Here is a 20,712-nt window from a genome sequence, read left to right on the forward strand (position 1 = left end):
CGTAAACCTGACCTCTCTGTCTCTGTCCTCTTCCATATCTTCTTCTTCTTCTTCTTCTTCTTCTTCTTCTTCTTCTCCTCTAGGGATGGCTCTCAGAGTAAACTGCTCAAGTTTTCCCTTGGTCAGAAAAAGACCTCTAGGTCAGCTTCTGGTGAATTTCTCCTCTCTTGCACCTCCCTCTCTTTCCTCTTCCTGAACATTTCCTGTCCTGTTCTGTTCCTGGAAGTGGGAAGGTAGAAATTGCCCCTAATCGAGGATAACATTTCACTGTACCGGAATGAAACTAATGTCTGTGATTAAGGGCAATCTCTACCACAAGCACTATCTATTATGCATGAGTGGTAGTGTTCGCTGATAGGAACGAAAGCTGCGGGCTCTGTTTTGGGACGGGCTGTCTGTCTGGCAGCGTGCCTCATTTGGCAAACCTGCTAAATGGGCTGTGAAAGACCTTTAGATAACCCTTAAGTAAGTGTGTGTGTGTGTGTGTGTGTGTGTGTGTGTATGGGGGTTTGCTTGTCAAGCACATCCCCCATATAATGTGACGTTAATAATTAACACAAAAATAATCTGCGGCTGGAGTTTGCATCTATAATACGTGTCCTTCAAACTGAGCTTTGTTGAGGCTCTCGACTTTTTTTTTTGCATTTACATTCATCTTTCAGCATGCTCTGTCTTATTGTTTGTTCATCTGAGCAAAGATCACCGCTGTGGTTTTGCATGCCGTTCATCCCAGAATCTGTTTGCATTGCACCTGCCCCAAAGCAGCTCCTCTCCCGAAAAAAACAAATCAATAGCTCCCCCTACTGGTCAGCATGTGCAACTACAAGATGGAGGGCTTCAACTCTCCCTGTGCTCTGCATCCAAACACTCAGCTTCACCTGAAAATAAGCAGCATTAACAAAAAAATTTTTAAAAAGTCAGTGTGCAGCAGTTGCATAAATTAAATACTTCAATCACGTTGGTCAGTATAAATCAACTCTTGAACCATCATCACCCATATTCAAGTTTTGATTTTTGGTGTGTTTACATTTTTACAACCATTACAGTGAACTTTTCTTTAAATCTGCTCCACAGAGGGAGGCTGGTAGACTTAATGGTACCGCCACATCATCTTTGGCTGCGCTCGACAAAACAATGTGGTAAACCTTATTAAAGCGAGATAACTAACAGCCAGTCAACGTGAACGACACACCGGAAATGAGTGTTTATTTAATGTATGTGAACGCAGAAAGAGAGCGGGGGGAGCTGTGATCTGCTTATCAGCATCCGCCTCGCCATCCCAGGATGCTGACGATGATGCTGAATTAGCATTTCATTAGCAGTGGATGTGTCATGGCCTGGTTAGATTACACCTCCGCATAAACAGAGCTCACCGTGGTCTCACAATATGTTACTAAGGTGTCAAAAAATTGGCTAGTGTATCCGGTCTAATCCATGTGAGGAAATAAAGCAGCAGGACTTGTAATCTGAAGCTGGTGAGCTCAGAGTCCCCTGGGGAGCTGCTCTCAGTCAGCCCGTCCGACCCGCACGCACACGTCCACGCTGCGGGGAGCTCATCATGAGATTACTGTGGGTACAAAGCAGGAGGAGGGGCAAGAAAAGCATACAATGGCTGAGTTTACATTTGGTGAACTCTCATCTAAGACAATGACTTTTAGAGTATGAGGCTGTAGCCCCCGAGACGGGCGGCAGCAGGTTCGAGTCCAGCCTGTGGCTCCTTTCCTGCACTTTCTCTCTCCTCAATTTCTACTTTGTCCACTGTGTTGTCTCTTCAATAAAAGCCCATAAATAAGGGTGTAAACAGCTGCGTTCAGTATCCCCGAGTGGTAAGTTCAGTCATTGATGTGAAGTGGACTCGACCTTGCAGATCAACAACAAGTCAAAGGCAGAAATCTGCACCTTTGAATCAACATATTAGGTCATGAGAGGTGATTATCAGCAGTTCATAAAAATCTCATTCATGTCGGTCAATCAAAAAACAAAAGCCAGATCGGTGCTCGAGCGGGAGACTAAACAACGGCTTTTACTTTTTCAACATTTTTCTTAACAAACACAGAAGATATATTTCTCCTCTTTCATGACATACGTCGCTCTACCTGAGGGCTTGTTAGCTTTATGTTGGGCTGCACATCCTACCAGACAGTAATAATAAACGTAATGCATCAATTTGCTGCTGTTTGGTTTGTAGCAAATGCTCCTAGCCAATAGGATGCAGGCTCTATGTCATCTCTATCCGAGTTGAACGAAACCCTCCGGTTTGAGACTGGATGTGTTCTTGTCCCAGCAGAAAGAGTTTTAAACCTGCGTAAACCCAAATGTGTTCCTGCAGTGTGTTGGATAAGGGCTTTAAACTGAATCTCCTCCCTCAAACTCTTTTCACCTCCATCACTGACTGTAACAAACCTAATGTGTGTGCCTGTTTATGCCCCCTTTCCTTCTTCTACTCTCCTCTCTGTCTCTCCCTTTACTCTCTCCTTCAGACTTCCCGGCCCCTCTGCGAGGGTGTCCACTGCCGGCGGTGACATCCCTCCGAGAGGCTCGGTCAGTGCTGCCGGGAACCGACGCAGTCAGGGCTTCAGCGACAAGACCAAAGCCAACTCACACCCGAACAAAGGTAGGCCTCACGTCAAAACACGCACTCACACTCGGCTAGATTTTGGCTACAATTCTAGCATCGTAACACTGAGTGTATGTTACAGCTGCAGATTTACACAGCTGAAGTGTGAGAGTTTAAAGTAATATTGCGGATAATTAAAGGTTATCTGTGAGTCCTCTGGGTGCTTTTTGTTATTGCGGTAGTGAGCTCTGTTGCTTTGAGACCAAGAGAAGAGAAGGTTTTAAAAAACGGTGCCAAAAAATAATGACTAGCCCCCAGCATGCAGCGTGCACTCAAACTACTTATTTTGAAAAACAGCAAGAAATGCATGAGCACAGAATCGAGATATTTCCAGTGAGGGAACGGACGGCCTCATTTAATGTTTAAAAAGGTTAATTCATTCGATCCTGAACATTTTATATTGGAAGAAAGAAGATTATCTCTGGCTGCTTTTATAACAAACATTCAGTTGTTGGATGCTGAAGTAAATGCAGTAATTGAATGCAACCTAGATGGGGATGTACCAATATTACTTTCCCATTATTTCAAAGGCCAGGGGACAAAAAGGTGAGTTTTGAGAGGAGTTTTCAATGAATTTATTGAGTTAGCGCCTCTGAAGAGGAGAGGCAATTTATTCCACAAGCAGCTGAGAAGGCACTGAGTTTACGCTGAGCTCGAGGGGACAACAAGGAGAGACTGCTCCGAGGACTGAAGTGGTCTTGTTGGGATGTAAGGGGTTAAAAATGATGATAAACTAGAAGGGTCATGCAGTGACTTAAAAACAAGTAATCACATTTACTTGAGGTCGGGCGGGTTGGATGTTTTATCCCCAGTTACGACAAAAGTTCCTCCTTAAAGTTCAGGAAGTCAGCAGGTTTCTCCTCTGGTTTCACATTATTTTCAACTTGATTCCAGGAAATGTAGTTGTTTTCTTCTGTCAGTTTGTTATTTGATTTGAGGCCGAGCGTACCCTCGGGCTTCAGCTGCTATTGTTATGGAGCCGCATGTATTTACGGGAGCAAAATTTAGAAGACTTTGTTGTAAAACGTTGAATTATGGTTGTTGAATTGACCGAAAAACTGACCCGGAATGTCAAACGGCAGGCTTTATAATTCATTTTCCTTTAAAATGTCATCTCTGTCCCTTTCAATGCTGCAAGAGGACGAAATCAACGTGGAAGGGCTTCAGTGCTGTGTGTGCATGAAGTCTTTTTTTCATTAAAAACACAGTCCCCACTCCGCTGATCAGTCTGTAGGAGCTGAGGTAGGGAAGCGGAGGGTCATCGGTTCAACCTGGTGTGGAAAAAAATCTTGAAATTGGTCTGTTAGCTAGAGAGGGGCCAGTTCACTTTGAGCACTGTGGAGGTGCCCCTGAGCAAGGCACAGAACCCCCCCCCCCCCCCCCCCCCCCGGCAGCTCAGGAGCGCTCGCTATGAGCAGCCCCCTTTCTCCACAAGTTCATATGCTTGTGTGTGTGTGTGTGTGTGTGTGTGTGTGTGTATCTCAGCCTATGTGTGGAAAGCTGAATTTTGGCTCACAGGATTAATTAAGTATCTTAAAGAGCCTTTATGTGTGTGTATACTGTATGTAACTGTGTCTGTATTAAACTGTACTGTTGTTGGGGGGGGGTTTATTGGACCCCCTTAAAAACTAGATGGATTATGTCAAGGGGCCATCCATCAAATAAAGATAGTTTGCACTAAATGAAAAGGGCAAATGGACAGAAGCAGCACAGTGTTTCACTCTGTGAGAATCCTGAACAGACGTATTATCTGTCTTGTGTTTGCATTTCATTTGTTCGATTTGTACACTCAGAAGTTTATTCCAAATTGCTCTGACCCAGTTTAACTCCCTCTGCACAGTGTTAATGCTCCGCAGCAAACACACAGTGTGTGTTTGACAGTTTTTTATTTAGTTAGAGCAGTGTTGAAATAGCTTCTGTCACAGCTCAGTGGGCCAAAGCTTTATATAGACTGTGTTAGTGTTCTCAGTCTAAACTCATTACCCTGCATGAGACAGAGAGTTCTGACCGCCCAGAGAGACAGAGAGAGAATCACTGGCATGAAAGTGTGTGTGTGTGTGTGTGTGTGTGTGTGTGTTTAAACAGTGACAAATTAACAGGGACCAGCACTGTGGGGAACTTATTCTGATGTGGAGAAAGGGAACTTTTAATGTAAAGTTTGACGTTGATGAACATGTCGGTTAAAGGAAATGAGACTTTTAGTTTATGCTGAGAAAAAGAGGTAAAGATGGATACAACTCCCACACACGGGCTAACGAGCTATACAGCGAGGCATGGGTGTATAAAGTCGATGTTTCACGTGCTTTCAGGAAGCACACTGATATACATGGAGCCTTTTTTTCTACGGCTTCAGGGTGGGGGGGCTCTTACTTTATCGTAGAGACAGGACAGTGGATAGAGTTGATAATCAGTGGGATAGAGGGAGCGGGGAATGACCTGCGGATTTGAACCCGGGGCGTGCACACTAAACACTGGGCCACCAACAATCATAGTGATGTAACTCTGATCAGCCGTAAAAGAGGAAGCAGTAATTGTAGACGTTTGTTAGCATGGGGAGAAGTAGTATACTGTATAAAGAGATGACGCCCTGGTACAGAACATGAAACATATTAAAGTCAAGTATCTGTTATTCACTGTAGGTGTTTTACATAGAGGCTGACAGCCACCCGACCCTCACTCCGTCTCTGTTTAAAGTTTCTGTTTGTTCGAGGAGTCTTTTCGTCGCTGACTGCCTTCACTTTGTTTGGTCTCATTATTTGACATTATAAAGAGCTGCAGCGTGAAGCTGCTCTACATTGATCTGCCACTGACTCAACTTCTGTTATGTTTGGAAATACACAAATTAAATGGACTTGACTGGATTGAGTCAGCAAAGTTCCTCGAAACGACCACAAAGAAATCAGATTCACTCATTTAAAAGAGTCATGACCGTGTGTGTGTGTGTGTGTGTGTGTGTGTGTGTGTGTGTGTGTGTGTGAGAGAGTGTGAATGTGAGTTAAAGACTTGAAGGCATTAGAATTAAGATCAGGTATGAGTTTCTCTTTTGAACCCCCCTCCTCCTTACCCTGTTGTTGACATGCTGCTAAGCTCCTGCCCACTGCCACAGCGCTGCACTGCACCCCTCCTCCTCCTCCTCCTCCTCCTCCTCCTCCTCCTCCTCCTCCTCCTCCTCCTGTTGCACTCTTTGGATGGTTGTGCCATGGTTTGGACCTCTTCCCTTCTCTCCTTTCCTCTCCTGTCCGTCTCCTCCTCTCCTTCTTTCTCTCTTCCTCTCTGGACGTCTGCAGCACTCATGAGGTTTGTCAGCATGCTTGTGTAGCTGGTTGTAAACTTGTGTGTGTGGGCTCAGATGTTTAACCTGAGCTCTAAATGTAACACTTTGTTTTACTAGTTTGTTGATGGTTATGTTGTGGAAGATGTTAAACTGGAGGCTTTCAGGTCACTTAGTGTGAACTTTTCTCATGAAGGATTACAGAAGCTTCCCTTGGAGTGAAACACTGATTCAAGTTTCATTCAAATGTGAATTAAAAGTTTAATTCATTACCTCAGAATTGCATATCGGCTCATATGCTGGTCATGTCTGTTTGTTACGCACGCTTCTTGTGAGACTGTGTTGCTGCATGTTCATTTGGTTAGAGAGACACCTGCAGCCTGCTTCCATTGTGGGGTCAGATCTGCTCTGTGTCAATGGCTGTGACACGTTACTGCACGGCTGTACAGTAAGGAGACAGACCTGACTCTTCTCTCCTGCTTCGTGTTAACACAAGGTGACAGAGTCTGTGTGTCCACAAAGTGACGCAGAGCAGAGAGACGCAGGCACAGAAAGCAAAGAGCACCTGTGTGTGTGTGTGTGTGTGTGTGTGTGTGTGTGTGCGTGTGTTCGTATGACTGCCAGCGCCTCTGCTACATGAATAGCCTCTCTGAATCTGATGAGCTGTAGCGTCACTATTTGAGTGTATTCATGTGGAGAAACTTTAAAAAGTTTCAGACTCGGCACAAAAGCCGGCTGTCCCTCTCACTTTTTGGAGCACAATGACTGAGGAGGGCGAGCGAAGAGGAGAGAGCGGGCTGCTGAAATCACAGCGCGATGAGTAAGCAAAACACCTGCGGCTTCAAACTCTGTGCCAATCTGATGTGATCTGTGCAGATTTGACAAATTAAACGTCAAATGGGGATGAATGAAATGAAGCTGACCGACGAAGGAGAATCTCTCTCACAATGCTCTCTCTGTGCAGCACATGTGGGAAACTTTCTCTGCAGCTCGGCATGTTTTTCCGTCTTGCTTTATGCGATTTGTATGTAAGTAGGGCATTTTCAGGTCAGCAATTTAGTCACTTACTGACTTGAAAGGTTTAGCTTTATGTCTTGTGACCGGTGCAAACACAAGAGCAGTTGGAGGGCTTGTGATGTCTGAACACTGTCAACCAATTTGACGCAACCTCTTAAAGCATTTACTGCATGTTAGTTTGTTTGTTTGCTCCGCTCACTGGAGCAAACTGTGCCGAGGTTAAAGCATTTAGAGTTGTCAGGCAGAACAAACATCTCCCCCCCCCCCCTCTCTCTTAAATGCGACATGCATGCACACATATGTCCACACACAGAGGAAAGTGTTGACGTTACATGCTTTCTCCTCAACTGCAGACATGCATTAACACACAATCGCTGACGCACACGCGCAGACACACGAGTGTGACCATCCATGAAACGAACTTCGGGTCCACTTCGGTTGATTTCCCAAAACACCTTGATGTTATCAGGAGGCTCAGAGAGGGGGGGGGGGCAGGTTTTTATGGTGGACAGGAACTTAAGTGGTGGTCTTTTCCCCCTTTGGCTACTCATCTACTGTCATTTTCTGCTCTGGGTTTTATTCTCTAATGACTTCTGTTATTAAGCACTTGAGTCGTAAACACTTAAATTCTTTCAACATGTTTCCTCAAGCAGACAGCTAAAGTAGTGCAGTTTAAGAGGGGCAATGTGAGGTTTTTATTTCCAGGCTTCTTCCCCTAAGGCTGCACAGGGTCATTAGGTCATTGACCCAGTCTGTGGGGACGTTAGGACTGCAGTGCTGTGTGTTTGTTTTTGAAGGAAAGTGCTTCCTCGATCGCATTAAGTGCCCTTAATTAAGAGCTGTTTTCTCAAAATGCTGCCAGATTCAGGACAGCTGAATCCAAAGTGATAATGTCTGGTTAAATTCATCTGTTGCCGGGTTGTATCCATGTGACAGTGGTATAGTTGTGGCAACTTTGCAAATTGTATTTTCACACATGCATAACACTCCTGACACGTACACAGTAGTGCAGGATGTGTTGCATGTGTGAAGGCAGAGTTTACTGTATGTGTGCCAATGGATAATGTGTAAAAAGAACAAGGAACAGGTTCGCCTTCGATGATTTCATTAAAGCCTGTTTTTTTTCATTTCATAAAAATGTCTCTTGCAATCCCAAAAGATATTAAAGGCCATTTATTTATTTTTGTATATAGTTTGCAATCTAAATCTTATTTTAATACAATGAAAATCTTGTTACGACTTTTTTCATAAATAATATTATACAAAAATTGGAAACGGGAGATAACTAGAGTCTGCTGAGCTCATAAATACTTTTTGCACTTTGATCAGTAAGGTAATGATGTGCGAGCAAAATGTAACTTTTTTTCAGGTGTCTATTATTAGTTAATAATCAACATCCTCGAACAACTTGGACTCCATCCACCCACACCGTATGGCAAACTTTAATCTGACTTTTGCATTTGGTTGAAGTCAGTGCCTCATGTGTTTTTGTAAGTTTGTTAGGCATGCTTGTTTTGGGGTTTTTGAGTCCGAATCACTCCAGTATCACTTCTGACCCAACACGTTGAAGATTGACCACTTTCCCTCACCCATGGCAACCCAACTGGAGCGTGTCAGCCCCGGTCACTGGGTCCAGTCATGACTAGAACCAGCTCCCCCAGTGTCCGGGGCCTCTCCATGTCCTGCATTTCTACTTCTGTTCCTTTCTGACCCTAAAATCCAAGCTGACCCCATTCACGGTTAGCACAGCACAGTCTGTCCTGCTAGCCCACATCAAAGCTTCACTCATCCCTAACCTGCAGTGCAAGTCCCCCTCTTATTCTCCCTGCTTGCTCCAGAATCACAGCAGGTCCCCCCTCATTCAGCTGCCTACAATTGGAAGCCAGCTATGAGCAACCTGACCCACTTTCCTGATTGCTAACTGCTAGCACGGCTAATTGAGCTCTAATCACTTCCTAATGGCTGCATTGTCTCTGGCTGCGCTCGCTAAATGCTAAACAGGGGTAGAGTGGAAAGGCGGCGAGCGAGGGCCTATATCCAATTAGGGCATGAAAGGTGCCGTAAAAGTGAAATAATGTGGAGAGCCGGTGAGAGCGGGGTAAACAAGCGGGCTGAGAGATTAATATACAGAAGATGACTTAATGAGACTGATTAAATAATGTGAATTTATCATCAGCATAAATGAGAGAAAACATGAACATGGTGAGAGTTATGTGGTTATTGTGGGATCACTGGAGGACCTAACACGTTAATATATGACATCTTTCCTAACCTTGACCCTCCGCCGAATATCATCCACCACTCTTAATCCTCCCAATATTTCCTCTCTCTCTTCAGCTGTCCGATCAGAATCAGAATCCTTTTCTATTGCCAAGTTCATTTCCACTTCCACTGTATTATCACCTGAGGGGTTTGATAACAGTTTAATCCAGTGCAACAAAACAAAACAGATAAGAAATGTATAAAAGAAAGGAAAAACTAAATCCATGAAAGAAAATCAGATTTACTTCTATTGGTTAATAAGGTTGATTTGTAGGGCAGAGATCTGTCCCGGTGCATCAAAGAAGTGACTCAGACTTTGAAGTCTCATGAATTAACAAAAAAGGTATTGTTTAGATGAGGAGTTTTTTGGCACTGTATTAACAACCTTAACTCCCACGGGTCTAATGTTTCCACAGTCTTATGAAAAGGCGCAGCAGTGACTGGGAATAAATATCAGTCTTTGTGTGTATGAAGTGAAGTCAGAGCGCTAGGTTGCAACGGATCTGTTATGGTTATTTCCACTCTCTCTCTCTCTCTCTCTCTCTCTCTCTCTCTCTCTCTCTCTCTCTCTCTCTCTCTCTCTCTCTCTGAGTGGCCGTTGGTGTTTTTGAATATTTAAATGTTACTGGTCTGTACTCTGTGCTGGTGGGAGTACAATGACAAAGCTCAGGATAGTCTTTGACAGTGAGAGCTGCAGCAGGGAGTTCAGCTCTTTTCTTGCTCCTCCAGCTCTTGGTAAGTCTGCTTGTTGAGATGCTTGCTGATTTACTTGTTGGAGGTCATTTCTGTTTGGGTGATAAACTCATCATATCAGGGATTTATGGGAGCATGTTCAGATGCTCTACTCTCTCTCTCTATCAGCAGCACAAAATGCACATGTATCTCTTGCTTGAATCTAATGTTAAAGAGAGTTCATATGAGCAGAGGGTGATTGTTTGTGAAGCAGAGGGACACTGACCAGAAGAGGTCCATATAAGTCCAGGCCTTATAAGAGCTCCTCAGCTCGGCCTGCTTGGCAAGACTTGAAAGCACTTGAGCTTGCTCCTCATTGTTTTTATAAACAGTCAGTGATGGGCTCCTCTCATTGTTAGTGTGTTGGGCTTTATAACAGTTCTGGTGGCGAGCCCAGAGAGAAGTGGTGGCACGTTTGGCTCGATCCACACAGACCACCTCCAGGCCCTTATAAGGCCACTTTGTGTGGGGTCAGAGAAGACTCTTCCTGTTCTTCTCTCCTGTCCTCGTATTCCACTCTTCCTCCTCGTCTCTACCTTCCTGTCTTCTTGTTTAATAAGTTGTCTTTTCCCTGTTTGCAGATTCCTCAGAGGGCTTGACTTCACAGCCTTCGGTGATGACTGAGCATGCTCTGTCGTCCGCACTGACCGTCAGCTCCTCCACCAGCATCCCAGCCGCTACCTCCGCCCTGAGTCCTCCCCCATCCTCATCGTCGTCCTCCTCCTCTTCCACAGCCATCCCCCAGCCCAACAGCAACAGCAAGCCCTGGAGGAGCAAATCCATGAGCTCCAAGAACGCCTCCTCTCCTCCCACCAGCACCTCCTCGTCTGCCATGCAGTCAGTGAAGCAGGAGAAGGAGTCCTCCGGTAAGGCCGCACCAGCAAGTGACGCTCCTCCGAAGGTTGTCGCTCAGAAGTCCATGCTGGAGAAACTAAAGCTCTTTAACAGCAAAGGAGGCTCCAAATCTTCCAGCTCTTCCAATGGGGTCGGGGCTCAGACTGATACCGCTGCCCCAGCCAGGCAGCTCAGTGTGGGGCAGGTGGCGAGAGCTGAGACAGGCTCCAACACCGACCCCCTGGAGGATGACGACGGCAACGTACGGCCGGGGACCAACGGTGCCAGTAATGGGACGGCTCACGGGTCGGCTCCCTCGGCAGGTATGACTGTCGCCACAACCGCCAGCAGCCCCAAAATCGCCCTGAGGGGCATTGCCCAGCGCACTTTCAGCAGAGCTTTAACTGCCAAGAAGAGCTCCGCCAAAGGCACGGAGAAAGAAAAGGACAGAGGGAAGGACAAGGAGAAGGGGAAGGAGGTGGGGAAACGTGTCTCAGTCCCTGACAGGACAGAGCTCAGGGGGGAGGAGCCTAAAGAGGAAGCAGCACCTGTAGCTGCAGACACAGACAGTTCAAGCAAAAGGACCTCTAAAATCACCAGCTTCATTCCCAAGGGAGGTAAAGTGGCCAAAAAGGAGAGTTCCACCCCTGCACACAGCGGAATACCAAAGCCAGGAAGTAAAGGAGTCGGAGGAAAAGCTTCCTCAGTGAAGGAGGCGGGGGAGAGGCCTCGGAGCATGCGGCTAGTAGGGGGTCTAGCCATGCACCGCAGCCCCCTGGACAGAGACAGAGACAGCAGACACTCCAGCTCCACTTCCAGCCTGGCCTCCACCGAGGGAAAAAGCAGCGCCGCCACGGTGGCGGGAGGAGGCACTACACAGAGCACAGCCAGCAACACTGTCAGCGTGCAGCTACCTCAGACTCAACAGCACCACAGCCACCCCAACACGGCCACCGTCGCACCTTTCATGTACAGGTGACACCGCTTATAATTCATGTTTGTGGCATTGTGGGTAATGTAGGCTGCGGGGTTTATGGCAATGAAAAAGAGGTTTAGGCTAGGAGTGAAATCCAGGGAAAGTAGCGAAAACAAGATCTGATGTTTTCTGCTCGTTCTGCTCCACGATCAGTTTACAGAATCTGTTTAGGAAGGAGGGCTTGTTGATCTGTTATCACACTGGTTGGTTCATCGTTTACCATAGCTCCACCTTTCTACAACCGCCTCCTCAGAATAATTAAAAACCCCTGTGTCAGTGTTACAGATGCTGTAAACTAATATCAACCAAATTCAGAAAATGATGCATGACAAGTTCTCCAACAAAAATGAAAGGAACTGAATCTTTTCTAATTTATTCTGTCTTTAAGGATACTCTAAGCCAAATTAAATGCCGGATAATCATTAGTGTAATTTGGATGTTGTAATATCTGAATTCACTTTTTTCAGTCCTAAATTAGGAGACACTCCATGAAGAACTGTTTCAGCGGGATTTTCTCTTTTTGTCCACGATTCAACATTTGCAAAATATCTTTTTATAGTTTTCACATTTATGACATTTCATTCTTTAAAAGTTGGTAAGTTGTAGATACATCTGTGCAAAAATGTGAGCGGATGTCGTGTGCCTCTGACCTTTGTCCTGCTCCCAGTGTGATAAGGAAGGAGGTCCCCCATCGTTCTCTGAGGCCTTTCTAGCAGAACCTCATTAGCCCGCTGACGCTTCCTGTGCTGCTGCCCTCTCTCCCTCTATACATCCTGACCTGGAGCCAGCTGACCCCACCTCTCTAAACACCCCCCATCTTTTCGCTGTATACCTGTCAGGTAGCATTAGCAGCAGGATTACAGCACCTCCACCTGTCAGGGACAGTATGTTTGACATGTATTTAATGTTCAAACTTTTTTCTGACTCCTGCAGAGGACTGGATATAATACGACACACAGTTAACAGTAAAACAGACACAAAAGTTGTGAATGCATGAAAATAATCTTCATTTTTAATTGTTATTAGCAAATCAGAATTTAGAAATGTTTTCGATGTTCGCCGTAGTGTACGAGGTGCTCATTGGCTCAGACTGGCTCACAGAGAGGGTGCACAGTAGCCAGCAGGGCTAAAGTCTGAGATCAGGCTTTCAGACGTCATCGTCTCAACATGCACTGGTCGGGGCAGCGGCGGTGCTCTATTGATTTGATTCTTCAAAGACAAGCGTCACTGGCATTTGGGGCTTAGCATGCGTTCATTTCAGGACCCCCCACCAGTCACAAGACTTCACACAGCAGATTTAACTTTAATCAGGTTTATCCCTCTTTCGTGACAATTTGCTGAATATTAGGCCTCCGCTAAATGCACAATAATTCAGAATCGATGATATGCCCCCCTCTTTGATCCCTTGCATAATTTGTTTTCTCAGATCCCAAACTGATGGCGAGGGAACGGCGAACACAGAGACCGGCTCCGGAGGAATAGGAGGGGACGTCTCCTTCACCAAGAGCGGCCAGCTCTCCATCGAGGACCTATCAGGTGGGAGATCCCTCACAGACCTCGGTTAGAGATGTGTGTTACCGTTCATTGCTAAGCGTGTTTCTTTACGCAGGGGAGGACCCGGAGACGAGGCGGCTACGCACGGTCAAAAACATCGCTGACCTGCGGCAGAACCTGGAGGAAACCATGTCCAGCTTGCGAGGAACTCAGGTCTCACACAGGTAAGAGTTGAATACCTGAAATCTTGTGACAGCGGCTTTAACCCTTTCTGCTCTGTTTTCTGAAGAAGATTACAGTTTTAACTCTTTACTGTCCTTACCTACATTTAGATACTGTGATTCATTTCATTTTAAACTTTTTAACATGTAGAAAAATGAAATCTTATCTCAGGTGAGATACACATGCACTGAGAGAGAAGATATTTAAGGTGGTGTATGTAAACTCGAATCATCAATACAAACTGTGCATGCTGCTTGTTTTCTAAATGCTTAGTGAAGGGAAAGAGATGTAAAGAGGAGTTTATTAAGGATGATAAAAGTGAAAGCATTAGAGAAGTGGGTGAAAGGTTTCATTTTCACCGTGTCAATCCAGCATTGTTCATAAAGACGTTTATAAAACGAGCTGCAGTGGCAAACAAAACTCCACTGTTTGGGGATCATCAAAGTGTAGCGCCTTCCAAAAGCTGCCTGAGCGGTAAACAGGCTAAATCAGGCCAAATGTTTTTGGGATTTGTGTCAGCAGCTGAACTGCCTCCTGGTCAGCAGACTGTGTCTCAGACTCACAGGTATTACCTTCTTTTCAGGCGTGTTTCACTTTGATCACAGGCCATGTCCTTCACGTTGGCTTGGATTCAGATAAGCTTTCATCTCCGTCCCTTCCCTCAGAATCTCGACCTCTGGTCCGACCTCACGTCTCAGTGCTGACCCGGCTGTCTGGATTAAGTTTTCCCTCTTTTGTGAAGTGAATATGTCCTTTTTTTTTGTTGTTATGGACGCTAACAAAGGAGCTCTTCACTTCATACCTGCGTGTGCCCCAGGGGAGGGCTGGCCTCGACCCATGAAGCAATCCTTCTGTTTTTAATTGTGATCTATATTTATGAACTCCATTATGAGACACTGTTAAACAACTATTGGAGAACACGTTTATTTATCTGGGTTGTAGTTTTGAGTCTACACTTTCAGGCTGATAAAAGTAGAACTGAGATATCTATCAGAGATATAAAGAAAGAAAGGCTATGAACAGAGGGAGAAGCCAAAACAAGAGTGCATAGTTATAGGCGAGAGTCCATTTTACTGACTCAAATGTTAAGTAATAGTTTTGTTTGAGCTCAGTATCAGGCGAATAAAAAGTTCAGTAGAACAAGGGGTTGATACCATTATCAATATTGGGGAGAGAAAATAATCTGTTACTGATGTATCAGGGATATATTTGTTAGATCGACACATTTATTGTGTCGCTCCCTCTAATGGAGTAACCAAACACTTTAAGATAAACAGCATGGTGAAGATAGGATGGCCACTCCACTGGAAAGTAATCACTGTTAGTGTTAGCGACCAAAGTCATAATGCTCATTGTTCTCCACACAGCGCCCTCTGCTGGTGGAAGAGAACTGCTATAATTTGACTGGTGAATAAATTGAGTAACATCAGCCCACACATGTACGATAAAATGATCCAATACTGACAGTCACTGGATATAATAATATTGGCTGCTGCATAGAATCTGCTGGTTGATTAAGCTGCCTGTTATGCATGCAGTGAAATCCCTGCCAGCAGGGCGTCACGAAACAGAAACCTCAGGGTTTAAATATAATAATATTTCAAACTAGAATATATTTCTTTAGTTAACTTTATTGACAACCAGCCCTGAAGGGAAGTTAACATACATGTGATGAAAATGAGCTTAAAACCATCCAATGCAGCACTGAAATGATTCCATGACAGCACTGAGGGATTTCTCGTTGAGTTGTTTTCTGACCGTGGTTGCCGACCTTTTCTTTTCTCTGCAATTGTGAAGAATTACAACCTTTAAAGAAAGACAATCCAACATGTAACTACAGCAGTTGTTAACCTCCTTCTCTGCCTGCTCAGCACCTTGGAAACCACGTTTGATGGCAACGTCACTACAGACGTCAACAGCAGCGGAGGAGGCAGCAATAACAGCGCAGGGGGTCGGAGCATCCTCAGCCTCACTTCTACCCGCCCCTCACTGTCGTCATGGCGACTGGGCCAGTCCAGCCCTCGTCTGCAGGCGGGCGATGCCCCCTCTATGGCAAACAGTTACGGAGGGCGGGCGGCTGGCGGGCAGACAGGGCGCTACCTGTACCCCGGGCATCTCAGACGGCAGCTGGCTGGCCGGGGAGGAGCCCTCTGCAGCGTGGACCTCGGAGACAGAGCAGGAGACGACATGGACCTGGACAGCATCTCCATGGAGGTCACAGGATACATGAGCGACGGAGACGTGCTGAGCAAGAACGCAACCCGCACTGATGATGTCACCAGCGGGTAAGAAGATTTTTTACTCAGGATGCTTTTTAATCTGGCAAACAGATTTTTAGTAATTGAAAGTATGGATTAACAGGACAAACTACTCGAACAGAGTTTTGGTTGCATTGAGAAGTATAAAAATAAATAAATAAAGTTCCTGTGTGTGTGTGTGTGTGTGTGTGTGTGTGTGTGTGTGTGTGTGTGTGTGTGTGTGTGTGTGTGCGTGTGTGTGTGTGTGTGTGTGTGTGTGTGTGTGTGTGTGTGTGTGTGTGTGTGTGTGTGTGTGTGTGTGTGTGTGTGTGTGTGTGTGTGTGCGTGTGCGCACAGTAATGTGTTCCTGTTATGTATATGGCTCATAGATGGCCTGTAAGTTATTTCCAATGCTCACCAGAAGAGGGCAGTAGTGTGCCCTCTTCTCTGTCAGATAACATCCAACAGTCAAGCCTCAGTGTTGTAAGTCAGATCTATTCTGCACAGCTCAGATCCCACAGTATCCTGCCTCTGTGTGTGTGTGTGTGTGTTTGTGTGTGTGTGTGTGCGTGCACAGTAATGCTGATACACTGATAACCTGTTTATTTGCTACCTTAAAGCCACTGTCCGTGTTGAAACAGGCCCCCATGCATACCTTGGCTGTCACACTGTGCAATTTAAACCTCTATGCTCATCGTTATTATCAGATGAAGTTCTAAAAGGCGCCTACTCGCCCTCAGATGATGGCATCGCAAAGCCAGAGACACCAGGCTCTGCTTCAGGGATTGTTCAAGTTCTAATGAATGCAAATCTCCAAAAAAAAAGAAGAAAAAAAAAAAGAAACCTATGAGCTCATCTAAGGAAGGCGATAAGAAACCCACGTCTCTTAAAAGCTTGAGTGGGAATGACTTCCTGTGGGCTCCGTGGATTTGAAGTGATTCAGCAGCCCTCAGGCAGCTGCAGCAGTCCAGGGAGCAAAGTGCTCTTGAAGTACTTGATATGTCTGAATCCGTCTGAGCAGACAAAAGGCCGAGCCACAGGCACACCTGGACAGGCGAGTGATTAAACAGGTGAGAAGAAACTCTGACTCGCTTGAAGACATCCAGACAGCCTGGCCGGCTTAAACTAAGAAAAAGGCAAAGGCAAGGTTAGACAAGATCAGGGTACAAATGTAGTTCTGGTCTGGAAGATCTCCCCCTTAAAAAGACCCTGATAGTGGTTCTTTACTCTCTAAAGGTCCAGACAACAGGACATGAAACATTTGAGACGCATTCGGTCTAGGGTTATTATCACTGCAGGCTTGATAATAAATAATCGATAGATTGTATGTGCTGTGTTTGAAGATGTATCATTTCTCCTTCATTGATAAGTTGATCAGTAATGGAGTCCAACATTTCTGGACGTCTTTGTGTAAAATGCCTTCCACAATCGGTGACATATTCTAAACAGACACAGATGGATGGCTCCCCCCCTCTCTTGACCCTCAGGCTGTGTAGCGGTTAGCTCCATCACAATCCTGTTAGCACCCACTCGCTGCTTCTCCCACACTCGGGTGAAGTGGCAGCAGTGTAAAGAGGAGATCCCCAGTGAAACATTGTGCCTCTAATGGTGTCGAGACATGCAGACAGTTTTGGATCATTCATCCAGGTTACCAGATCTCTGACATATTTTCTATTACCTAAGCAGAGCGGACGTTAATGCAGTCTAATGTTGGATGATCCTGCAGCAGTGAAAAAGTGCAGGCAGCAAATTGGAACAATTTTTCAGAGGCAAAAAAGATACAGTCTCCTTAAGTCATTCAAACGTCCATAAGGAGAGTGTTTTTAATCATTGATGACCTTATTGAGTCATATAGAGAGAGACTAGCATGCATGCATTATGACTGCGGTTCTCTTGACTGATCCAGGACAGTATATAAAGACAACTTAGCGACTGTGTGAAATATATTTTTGACATTTTGCACAGTAAGTTTGCTGCTCCCTTTACTTGGAACAAATTAAATAAAGAGCTGAGACCTGACGAGCTGCTCTCATTGGATGCTTTTCAGAGGATGTTAAGTGACACATCTGGCTGCAGATGTTCTGCCTGATGTGTTTGTGGATAATCGTGAATATCATTAGCTGTTTAAATTAGTTACTTTTGTCTTTTAATTTGTAATCGTGTATTTTGGGGGGATTTGTGTGTGTGGCTGCTCGTTGTTTCTTTGAAACTCTGTAAATTGCCCTGCTGCCTGTCCGGGTCTGGAAAAAGGACATTTTTTTATCTTGTCAACAGAAACAGAAAAACTGATCCTAAATGGAGCAGAAAAATATTCCCCACCTTTCACCTCCCTGAGTGTTTGTACCTCCAGCTTTTTCTCTACACCTTTTTATTTCTTCTCCAACAAAGCAGCCATGCCAACACTTCACCTTTAACTCACATCTTCCAAAAAGATCTGACGTTTCTTAATTAACTCATTAACCGATTATCCAAAAAATCACTAAAATATCAATAATATATGAAGGAAAAAAATATCTGCAGCTTAATTTATAGGCCCTCTAACAAGATAACCAGATCAGCATTAATCCGCCTTGATAGTTAATTTATTTAGTCTCCTTTTAGCCCTGAAACTCAGACAACATGATTGATGACACCACATTCAGTATCTGCATCAGTTTCTCAAATCTACAACCCCCCACTTCAGTTTTTACCTCTCTCAGCTTCCCTGTTCCCTCAGAGACCGGGACCCTCCTCGGCTCGGGGGTATGTTGCCCCCTCTGCCCCCCCCTCCCCCCTCTGCCCTCCCCCGTTCCCTCCTCCACCTCTCCTAAACAGACCCAACCTCCAGCCAGGAGGGGAAAGCATGTGGTGCCGAGAAGAGAGGCTGCATACCAACACACAGCTCCGACAGAGCAGCACACACATGGACACACACACACGCACACATGTCCTGATATCACCATGATCCAACACACTCACAGCTGCCGATATTATTAACCAAACAGCAGATCTCACTCTCAGCTTCAGGCCTGATAACAGACCACTGAAAAAGGACACTTTGCGTTGGAGATTGTTATCAACAGGAACCCTCACCTGCTGTTTGTTTTGCTTTGGACTCACAGTGTGACCATGTTTGAGGCAGAAAGGTACGTCACACTCTTTTAGAAATCTCTTATTTGCAACTGTTTGTTTTGGGGGTTTTTTCCCCCAGAGCGTGACATTATGAGAATTTCCTCCCGTCAGCACCACAGCGCATGCACTCTTCACAAAACAAATATTTCTGTAGTTTCATTTACTCAAGAAGTTTAGCTTCTGTTGGTTGCACGGCTGTATAAAGTGCAGCTGGCGACTCGGTTTCAGCCTATAAAGTGTCTTGTTTGGACACGTTTGTGCTGCTGCTGCTGCTGCAGGAGGTTACAGGTTAACAGGAACAGGAGGACAGGGAGGCTCTGTTACTTATTAGTGTGACGTGTAATGTGTGTGTGTGTGTGCATGGGTGAGATCGTGGTCATCGTCAAGGTGACTTTGATGTGGGATGATGGATGCTTACCAAAAAAAGGGACAGCAGACCCCCCTCTGAGTGTTTCTTCTGTCAGAAGAGGATTGAAGCATTTTTCATCCACTTTCATTGTCTCTCCTTGTTATTCGAGAAAAAGTGCTTCACATGACAAATCTGATATCAAGGAGGGGACCCAGTGTTGTCATCGTCTGATTGATTGTGTTATTACCACAACATGGGTGAGTATCTGTAAGACCTCCACTCTGTTGATAAAGCAGAAGGAATGGTACAGAACACATGATCGACAACATAGTCAGTAAAAGACAAAGAGGCAAACTCAAATGCTTGACACCATGTTGGTTTAAGATTATCTTATTTTCTGTTTTGGAAGGAAAGAAAAGTAGAGATGTGGGGAGAACGTCTTGCTCTTGTTATCAATTTGAGAATAAAATCAAACTTTCAGCGTGACTCTTAAATGTAACAAACCATGAATCATGATGCCGTGTCTTAAAACTGTATAATGTCTCAGGTCCATGTCGCTGAGCATCTTGAAGTTTTCCTCAGGATTTCAAGTTTGTTAAAAAAATACCACATGCATGTCCTCTTCTTCCTGAAGTTTGTTTCAGCTCTTTGGTCCACTGTGACAAAAATCCAAATCGAAGTGGAGTCACAGTGATGGTCAGCAGTCTGCTGCCCTCAGAGGAGAGCCAAGGTCTTTGTAGTGCTTCAAAGTATTGATTAGAAAAAGTTGAAGGCTACAATCATGTGTCACCTACAGCTGCACTTCCCCTCATTTCGCTTCAACAAGTTTTTTTTTAAGCTTCTGGTAGCTCATTGTTTTTAGTTTATACAGTCCACAAAATGACCTCAAATAAACCTCACATCCAGTTTGGGGGATAAATCTGACTGATTGGCGTGGCTAACATAAGATCACATAATAAAACATCTAGCTGCTCCAGAGTCCGGTCACTTTGTCAGGACGAGACTGAGCTATAAGCAAGCTCAAGATTTGTATTTGTCACATACTCGCACAGATGGGCAGTGAAATGTAAAGACTGTTCTGCACGGCCATTCAATAACAAGAAAGACTCAGGAATACACAGTAAAATAAAACAAGATGTAAAAAATAAAAAGGAGATAAAAAGACTTGAAAAAACTCTTCTGTTGCTGTGACGTCAGAATCACATATCACTAAGGTGTGATGTTGACTGAAACATCTATTGCATCTTTATACTGCTTCAGTGTCACAGATGCAGCTGTGAGTTCGCTCCCTCCTGGTCACCCGTTAAGTTCCCGTCCTGCCGCTCAGACGCTGATTCCGTTGGAGCGCAGGTTGCACAAAGGAGCTCTGTCTTTAGGACACACTGTACTGTGTGTATACTGTATATACATGTCGCTGTGTGTGTGTGTGTGTGTGTGTGTGTGTGTGTGTGTTTGTGTATATTAGGTTCCCTCTCTCCCTGAGATCTGCGCAGAGATAACACACAGAGTGTTTTAGTGGTCGGGCTTATTTTTCTACTCGCACAGAATCATCAGTGTCCCACACAGACACCATTCACCGTCTCAAACCGC

At 45.0% G+C, this 20,712-nt stretch overlaps 1 protein-coding gene across 8 annotated transcripts in view; it reads left to right on the forward strand.

The window, feature by feature from the left end:
• nav2a (neuron navigator 2a) overlaps positions 1–20,712 on the forward strand; it is a 197,221-nt gene that overhangs the window by 132,736 nt on the left and 43,773 nt on the right. For 6 of the 8 annotated variants that reach the window (XM_079339368.1, XM_079339363.1, XM_079339364.1 and 3 more), the window contains 6 exons: positions 84–140; positions 2,481–2,614; positions 10,481–11,708; positions 13,136–13,245; positions 13,319–13,427; positions 15,297–15,710. In XM_079339368.1, the coding sequence (XP_079195494.1) occupies positions 84–140; positions 2,481–2,614; positions 10,481–11,708; positions 13,136–13,245; positions 13,319–13,427; positions 15,297–15,710 (2,052 nt within the window). Of the gene's footprint in view, positions 1–83; positions 141–2,480; positions 2,615–5,728; positions 5,915–10,480; positions 11,709–13,135; positions 13,246–13,318; positions 13,428–15,296; positions 15,711–20,712 lie in introns of those variants that run through there. The other 2 variants (XM_079339365.1, XM_079339370.1) reach the window with 2 other exon arrangements.

The sequence above is a fragment of the Symphodus melops genome (assembly GCF_947650265.1).
Source record: "Symphodus melops genome assembly, chromosome: 3".
NCBI classification, from domain to species: domain Eukaryota; kingdom Metazoa; phylum Chordata; class Actinopteri; order Labriformes; family Labridae; genus Symphodus; species Symphodus melops.